Source organism: Sphaeramia orbicularis, chromosome 6, assembly GCF_902148855.1.
Source record: "Sphaeramia orbicularis chromosome 6, fSphaOr1.1, whole genome shotgun sequence".
Taxonomy (NCBI): domain Eukaryota; kingdom Metazoa; phylum Chordata; class Actinopteri; order Kurtiformes; family Apogonidae; genus Sphaeramia; species Sphaeramia orbicularis.
In genome coordinates this window covers 57702627-57712085 of record NC_043962.1, presented here as the reverse complement: position 1 = coordinate 57712085, position 9459 = coordinate 57702627, and the positions used below count along the sequence as shown (strand labels likewise).

The 9459-nt window shown below is 43.0% G+C and overlaps 1 protein-coding gene across 1 annotated transcript in view; it reads right to left on the bottom strand.

Moving 5' to 3' along the window:
* Positions 1 to 606, bottom strand: part of LOC115420416 (lactadherin-like) — a 30828-nt gene extending 30222 nt beyond the window's left edge. Inside the window, exon 1 of the mRNA XM_030135651.1 lies at positions 533 to 606. Coding sequence (XP_029991511.1) covers positions 533 to 606 — 74 coding nt within the window. The remainder of the gene's footprint in view (positions 1 to 532) is intronic.
* Positions 607 to 9459: the final 8853 nt, after the last annotated feature.

The window sequence follows — 9459 nt, the reverse complement described above, 5'->3', positions numbered from 1 at the left end:
CCTGTCATTCACTCAAGTGGAAATAAACTGGTGTGGACATAAACATGGAGAAAAGTACCGGTCTTTTCCATGGACATTTTCATTTGAAATGTCTTCAGGTGGTGGGGTTGAGAAGGACAAAGTTGTTTGGAAGCACTGACATGTGGAATTATTTTTTATCACTGGAGTACTTCAGTCTGAAATATCACTGAGAGGAAATACACGCTGTTGATGACCGCACCCCTCCATAACTATGTGATTAATCGCGATTAATCACAGAAATCCACGCGATTAAAATTTTAATCACTGCCCAGCACTAATTATTTATTATTACTTCTTTTTCATGCTTCTTACCTTACCTTACCTTTCCTTTCTTGGACTCCTTTCTTTGTCTGTGTAGGTTCTCATTTGTCCAGGTTATGGTTCTTCTGGGTTGAGCTGGACTGCTTCAGCTCTTTTGAAAATGTTTTGTTTCTCTTCGTCTCTTGGATGACAGTCCAAACATTTTCTAAACAGCTGAACCAGTCCTCCTGTCTTGTGTGTCTCTGCTCACATACAGGTGGTATCAGGCTGGTGGGACAGCTGAGCCGCTGTGCTGGTACTTTGGAGATCCAACACCAGGGACATGGAGACCAGTAGAAACCATCTTAAAGCCTGGGACCTGAAGTCTGGATCTGCTGTGTGTCAGTATCTGGACTGTGGATCAGCTGTTTCAGTCAACAACACAGATGATTCTACAGTCAGACCTGTGTGGTGGGTCTCAGTTCCTTGTGTAAAGCTGACATCTGGACCCAGGGACTGTGTTAAACTAGATGATTTCTATGAACTCCATCTGCTGTGGTCGTGGTGTGTTCAGGTACAAACGGACACAAACTGTGTCTGAACTGAATTCTCAGTGACCAGATGGTTCTGACTCTGACGTTTAAAGTTCCATCGAATGAATCTGTTCATTTCATCAGTTGATTATTTTGTCTCAGTTCATTGTTTTTTCTGTCAAATGTGTCAAATATTGACCTTTGACCTTTGGAACGTCCAGATCCCAAATGAACGTCTTCATTTGGACCAGATGAGGCTGAAAACACAAACAGATTTCCATTAGTCTCATTTAGGACAAAAGGACCAAATGTTGACATGTGAGACTCTAAAAGCACCACATGTGTGTCCTTTTTTACCCATAATGCCTTTGAAGGTCAGCTGTGCTCTAAATGAGCCATTCCTCATGTTTTCATTGGTCAGTGTTCATCCCATCCCAAACTCCTGTGGATCAGATCCATCTGTGTCTCTGAGGAGGATGGATTCTCTGACTGCTTGTTTGTGCTCATGTGTGCTGCTTGGTCCAATCATGTCTCTGTGTGTGGACAGATCTGCTGCCTCAGCCCAACATCTCCCTGTCTGACGGGGTCTTTGAGGTCTACCAGCAGGGGTTCCGGGTGCTGGTCTCCGACTTCACCATCACATGCTCCATTCGACCACAGTACCCAGGAGGCTCCTTCCAGCTGATCTCGACACCAAGAAGCCGCTGAACCTCACCCTGCCGGCTTCAATCACTCCGCCCACTTCCTGTTGTCCTCCATGGGCTACGCCCACCGAGGGAACTACACATGTGTTTATCACGTGGTCGTTTATAACCGCAGCTTGTCGTCTCAGAGCTCCGCCCTCTATCTCACTGTCGGAGGTAACGTCACGACAAACACACAAAACACCCACAATGCATCAGTACCAGTCACATGACCATGTTCCACAACATTCCCAGTGAGCAGAGTGAACAGGTGTGAGCAGAACCACGATGGTAGAGTGAGATCAGGTAAAGCCGGTCCAGTTGAACCTGTCAGAGACTGGGCTGAACCAACAAACACTCCTTTAATCTGAGCTCAGTTCAAAGCACAGCTGAGTTTAAACCCAGGTTTAAATCCAGGTTTAAAGCCAGTCCATCCAGTTGAATGTGAAGCCCAGTTAGTGTCCACAGTTCAAGGTGCATGTGTACATGTGTGTTGTGGTCCACATGTCCAGGGTCTAGAGGGGGTCCACTGGGATCAGTCAGTCTATGAGCTGCAGCAGATGGAGGTCTGGACCAACACAGTTGGACACATGCACTGGAGTCCAGTCTGTCCAATAGGACCAGTCCACTTCAACAACATCAACCAACACTTTGAAGTCAACTTCAGCTCAGAACTCAACTCATAGTTTCAACAAACAAGTCCGACTTCATCCTGTCAATCAAGGTGGTTTAGACAGAACTGAGAGAAAATGGAGAAATTAAACAGCATTTTGTACAAATTTGAGTGTGAGTGTGAAAAGGACATGAAAGCTGGTAAATGATCAGATGAAAACATGTTGGAACACAGATATGAAACAGTGAAAGTTGAGTTTCTAATGGATCAGTCTTTTTTGAGGCTTTTACAGACGTATATATGCACTGGAGTTCCAGACGATAAACGCTAAACTAACTAAAAACATAGATCACATACATATAGGATTTAGGACCACATGTGAAAGAGGTCCGGGTCAGATTTAGGACCACATGTGAAAGTGGTCTGGGTCAGATTTGGGACCACATGTGAAAGTGATCTGGGTCAGAATTAGGACCACATGTGAGAGTGGTCTGGGTGGGATTAGTGCTGTTCAGACTGTCTTTAACAGATCAGATCCAGGTCACATATGGGCAGATAAATGGGACTTGGGCCACGTTTACCTGCATCTGAACGGAGCCTCAGACACAAATGTGACTTCAGTCTGAACTCAGACTCAGAATCCCACTGAGCTCAGCACACAAACGTCCTCAGGATGAAAATATGTCCCATTGGTGCAGGTTTCTTCAGACTGAATACACTGGTCTACAATTATGACCCGCCCTCCAAAGGGAGGCAAGGGCTATTATGACACCCCCCCCCCAAGGGACGCGAGGGCTATTGTTCTTGTTTTGGTTTGTTTGTTTGTTTTGTTTACACTTTAGCAGCAAAGCTACTGTTTGAATTCAGTCCTAACTGGGTTTATAGATTACCAGTGACCAAGAATAGATGTGGTTACATTTTGGGAAAAGTGGGTCAAAGTTCACATTTTTTATGAATTTTTAAAATCTTTTTCTCCATTTATTTATAATGGGTAAAATTTCAAATGTTTATAAAATCATCAGTTTTGTTTCAGTTTACTTCAAACTTGGCTCATACATAGAGGTTATTGTTCTCCATCACTCTGACATAAACCTAAAGCTTATGTATTTTTTCATATTTTAGGTAAATTATTTTCATTTTCCCCAATTTCCCTAACATTGTGGTACTCCACCGTTATAAAGGATCAGGAAATCAGTCAAAAAAAAAAAAAAGCCTCCATCAAAAATTCATCATTTCTAATGAAGTCATTGTGAAAAAACAAATGAACTTGTTTTAATTAATGAATGTGATTAAAGTTGCTGTGGGTTAAATGTTGAGCTCTGGGGTTGAAGGTTCGAGTCTGTGACTTTGAAATAATATCAAACAGACCAAAGTCCTGAAAACATACTGTGCATTTCTTTAAACTTCATGAACGTTATCACGACACCAGGGTGGAGAATAAGCTCCAATAGGAGTGAGGGGGCGGGGTTTGTTTGGCCTGACACCACTGGGTTAGAAATGATCTGCCTCACATGAAATGTGTTCAATGTTCCAGATGTGAATCAGATTAACTGTGAAACTAATGACCACAGGGTTGGTTTGTGCTGTTTTCCAGGAACATGATGGTGTGTTCTAACACATATGTGTTGGTTTGGGTCCATTTATCCAATAGATGTGTAGATGTTCCACTGGTAGAACCTGTCCAGTCCATTTAGAAACAGATGTGTAGATGTTCCACTGGTAGAACCTGTCCAGTCCATTTATAAACAGATGTGTAGATGTTCCACTGGTAGAACCTGTCCAGTCCATTTATAAACAGATGTGTAGATGTTCCACTGGTAGAACCTGTCCAGTCCATTTATAAACAGATGTGTAGATGTTCCACTGGTAGAACCTGTCCAGTCCATTTATAAACAGATGTGTAGATGTTCCACTGGTAGAACCTGTCCAGTCCATGTGTTGTCATGTGCAGACAGTGTTTGCAGTTGATCTGACACTAATATTCATCTGGATTTAAACTCATTCTCTGGTTAATTTTTCATTTTCTCATTTTCAGCCCAGACCTGATGGTTGTTGTTGTTGTTGTTGTTGTTGTTGTTGTTGTTGTTGTGTTTCAGACTTGGTGACAAACCTGATCATTAGGGTGGTGCTGGTGCTCTTCCTCCTGATCATGGGGACCATCTCCCTCTTCTTCTACTGTCGGGTCAGTTCACAGCTTTATTCAACACTAACACACTTCAGCGCTGACATGGGACGCTTCTGCCAAATGGGTTTACCTCCAACATTAGTCCCATGGGTTTCTTCAGGTTTCAGAGGCTCATGGTGCTTTTCCACCGTCAAACACAAATGACCTTCATGTGTGTTTAATGGTTTGACTGGTTGAACTGGCTGGGTTTCATCTGGGAAATGTCCACACACGAGATCATATGACTCAGGTCATGTGATGGTCTAAAGGTCCAACCTGGAAGGACTGAGGATGGGAACTCCAGTCTGTGGAGTCCAGGTCCTGGGTTTAGTCAGTCTCCTCCTGTCTGTTCCAGTCCACCAGGACAAGTCCAGACAAACAAACACTGAGACTGAACGTCTGTGTGCGTTCAGAGCCGACCCATGTCAGCGTTATGTCACTGATCAGCTGGAGTGGATTCAGTGACCGACTGGACATGGACCACACACACGAGTGACCGACTGGACATGGACTCACACACATAAGTGACCGACTGGACATGGACTCACACACATGAGTGACCGACTGGACATGGACTCACACACACATGAGTGACCGAATGGACATGGACTCACACACACGAGTGACCGACTGGACATGGACTCACACACACATAAGTGACCGAGCTGAACATGGACTCACACACATGAGTGACCGACTGGACATGGACTCACACACACATGAGTGACCGACTGGACATGGACTCACACACATGAGTGACCGACTGGACATGGACTCACACACATGAGTGACCAACTGGACATGGACTCACACACATAAGTGACCGACTGGACATGATGATGACATGTTTGTTCCAGGCCAGCAGGGGGCGGAGCCGACTGAAGGCACGACACACACCATGAGATACAGCAACACAGTCTACAGCCACAGCAACAGGAACCGCCACAGCAACCACCATGGACACAGTCTATGTCCACATCCCTGTCCACCCTGCAGAATAGTTGTGTGTGGTGTTGTTTGTGTCCCAGTCCCAGTTCTGGTCCTGGAGTCCTGGTCTGGTCTGAATGTTCAGTGTGTTGTGTTTCAGTGGTTCTGGTTCTTCTTGGACTTGGACTCAGACCTGTTCGGTCCGGGGTTAGGGTTGGGGTTCTTGGACTTGGACTCAGACCTGTTCGGTCCTGGGTTAGGGTTGGGGTTCTTGGACTTGGACTCAGACTTGTTCGGTCCTGGGTTAGGGTTGGGGTTCTTGGACTTGGACTCAGACCTGTTCGGTCCGGGGTTAGGGTTGGGGTTCTTGGACTTGGACTCAGACTGTTCGGTCCTGGGTTAGGGTTGGGGTTCTTGGACTTGGACTCAGACCTGTTCGGTGGGTTAGGGTTGGGGTTCTTGGACTTGGACTCAGATTGTTCGGTCCTGGGTTAGGGTTGGGGTTCTTGGACTTGGACTCAGACCTGTTCGGTCCGGGGTTAGGGTTGGGGTTCTTGGACTTGGACTCAGACCTGTTCGGTCCGGGGTTAGGGTTGGGGTTCTTGGACTTGGACTCAGACTTGTTCGGTCCTGGGTTAGGGTTGGGGTTCTTGGACTTGGACTCAGACCTGTTCGGTCCGGGGTTAGGGTTGGGGTTCTTGGACTTGGACTCAGACCTGTTCGGTCCGGGGTTAGGGTTGGGGTTCTTGGACTTGGACTCAGACCTGTTCGGTCCTGGGTTAGGGTTGGGGTTCTGCAGATCAGCTGTTCAACACTGTGGTTGACGCTCACACATGAACTCTGCTCTGAAATCAGCTGCAAACACTTGGAAATCCTTCAGATGAATTCAACCCTTTTCCTTCAGTTGGACTCCACAGTTCTACTGGAGTTTGTAGTTTTTATTCACTCTGTCTCTGTGCTTTTCTGTCTTTCTGTCATCAGGTGTTTGTGAGTTTGTTCTGTTTTCTGTCAGTATTGTCAGGGCCAGTTCCACACATTTTGGCGCCCAAGGCCAGATAGGAATTTGCCCCCCCCCCAGATACACACACATATCTATCTATCTGTATATATGTATATATAGGGGGGAGGGGTCACGAAGAGGAGATGTACGAAGCATAAAAGGAGATGTACAAAGCAGCCAGCAGTAAACCAGTTAGAAACATATATAAACCAGATAGAAACATATATAAACCAGCTAAGAGGGAACATTCTCTATAAGTTCTGTTCAGGGTTTGAAGAAAACATTGTCATTAATGTAACAAGAACATTTTCAGAATGTTTCATTGAATATAATGTTCCTATAATGTTAACTGTTAACAGAGGAATAAGGTTTTGGGTCCAACATTCTGTAGATGTTTTGGGGATATTCTTTAGGGAACAGATTCTAGAAAGTTCTACTGTAAAACGTTCCTACAATGTTAACTGGTAACAAATAAAGAATATTCCCCTAACAACATTCAGAAACTGTTTTAAGGATGTAATTTAGGCCTCAGATTACAGAACATTTTTATAAAACGTTTCTACAAAGTTACATGGCAACAGAGAAAGAACATTGTGAAAGCCACATTTGGAAAATGTTTGGAATGTTGGACAGCAGAACCAACCCATAAAGATGGAAGAGGCTAAACAGCGTCGGCTCTCCGGTTGGAAATATGAGCCCAAAAACCCCCCGAGGCAGAACAGTTTATACAGTTGTTTTGTTGAAAGTGCTGAAGATGTTTAATAAAACATTAAGTGCATATATTTCCTCCTTTCTTGAGTCTCTTGCTCATGCAAAATGAAACACAATTAATATATTAAAAATGAATGATATTTAATCATGATCAATCAAAATTATTCCACAGCAACCCTGTGATTAATCTGATTAAAAGCTATAATAGTTTGACTGCACTAACTCAAATACAAATCAGCAGAAAAGAATATGTACAATATAAACATAGTGCAATTATTAGATGCAATGTAGAAGCAGTGTCCACAGTCCTGCCATTATTTCAGTCCACTCTGATATAGACATGTCATTTCAGTCACGGCCTAATATAACAGAGAGAAGGCCTTTTACCTGCTCTGCTGTAATATAAAAAAACAGACTCAGGTCTTTTACCTGCTCTTTTGTAAAGTGTCTTGAGGTCACATTTGTTATGACTTGGAGCTGTACAAATAAAGCTTGATGGATTGGTTTATATTTATTGTACTATATGAATCAAAAGTGATTTTCTGGCAACAAATCTTAAGTTGCAAAAGTACAACTAAAAGTAAATTCTGCATATGTTTACATGTATATTTTATATTGTACATTTATTTATACTATGGGTTGACCAATTATCGACCTGACTAATTTGGATCTGATATATATATATATATATATATATATATTATATATATATATTATATATATATATATGTATGTACAGTACAGGCCAAAAGTTTGGACACACCTTCTCATTCTTCACATTTTCTTTATTTTCATGACTATTTTCATTGTAGATTCTCACTGAAGGCATCAAAACTATGAATGAACACATGTGGAATTATGTACTTAACAAAAAAGTGTGAAATAACTGAAAACATCTCTTATATTCTAGTTTCTTCAAAGTATCCACCCTTAGCTCTGATGACTGCCTTGCACACTCTTGGCATTCTCTTGATGAGCTTCCAGAGGTAGTCACCTGAAATGGTTTCCACTTCATAGCTGTGCCTTGTCAGGGTTACTTAGTGGAATTTCTTGCCTTATTGATGGGGTTGGGACCATCAGTTGTGTTGTGCAGAAGTCAGGTTGATGCACAGCTGACAGCCCTATTGGACAACTGTTAGAATACATATTATGGCGAGAACCAATCAGCTAAGTAAAGACAAACGAGTGGCCATCATTACTTTAAGAAATGAAGGTCAGTCAGTCTAGAAAATTTCAAAAACTTTGAATGTGTCCCCAAGTGCAGTCGCAAAAACCATCAAGCGCTCCAACGAAACTGGCTCACATGAGGACCGCCCCAGGAAAGGAAGACCAAGAGTCACCTCTGATGCTGAAGATAAGTTCATCTGAGTCACCAGCCTCAGAAATCGCAAATTAACAGCAGCTCAGATTAGAGACCAGATGAATACCACACAGAGCTCTAGCAGCAGACACATCTCTACAACAACTGTTAAGAGGAGACTGCGTGAATCAGGCCTTCATGGTCAAACAGCTGCTAGGAAACCACTGCTCAGGAGCGGCAACAAACACAAGAGATTTATTTGGGCCAAGAAACCCAAGGAATGGACATTAGACCAGTGGAAATCGTGCTTTGGTCTGATGAGTCCAAATTTGAGATCTTTGGATCCAACCGCCGTGTCTTTGTGCGACGCAGAAAAGGTGAACGGATGGATGCTACATGCCTGGTTCCCACCGTGAAGCATGGAGGGGGGGGTGTGATGGTGTGGGGGTGCTTTGCTGGTGACGCTGTTGGGGATTTATTCAAGATTGAAGGCAACCTGAATCAGCATGGCTACCACAGCATCCTGAAGTGACATGCCATTCCATCCGGTCTGCGTTTAGTTGGACCATCATTTATGTTTCAACAGGACAATGACCCCAAACACACCTCCAGGCTGTGTGAGGGATATTTGACCAAGAAGGAGAGTGATGGAGTGCTGCGCCAGATGTCCTGGCCTCCACAGTCACCGGACCTGAACCCAATCCAGATGGTTTGGGGTGAGCTGGACCGCAGAGTGAAGGCAAAAGGACCAACAAGTGCTAAGCATCTGTGGGAACTTCTTCAAGACTGTTAGGAAACCATTTCAGGTGACTACCTCTGGAAGCTCATCAAGAGAATGGCAAGAGTGTGCAAACAGTCATCAGAGCTAAGGGTGGATACTTTGAAAAACTAGAATATAAGAGATGTTTTCAGTTATTTCACACTTTTTTGTTAAGTACATAATTCCACATGTGTTTATTCATAGTTTTGATGCCTTCAGTGAGAATCTACAATGAAAATAGTCATGAAAATAAAGAAAATGCAAAGAATGAGAAGGTGTGTCCAAACTTTTGGCCTGTACTGTATATATATATATATATATATATATATATATATATTATATAATATAAGAGTTATTGATAGATTTGTTGAAACTTTTGTTCAGTTGTATGTGTTTTAATAACTTTACTCTGAGCTTTAATGACCATCTACGTGATAGATGACAGATATAGGAAAATACATAATAACACAGAGGATAAAATTAGAATAACTGGTGATAAATAAGTTT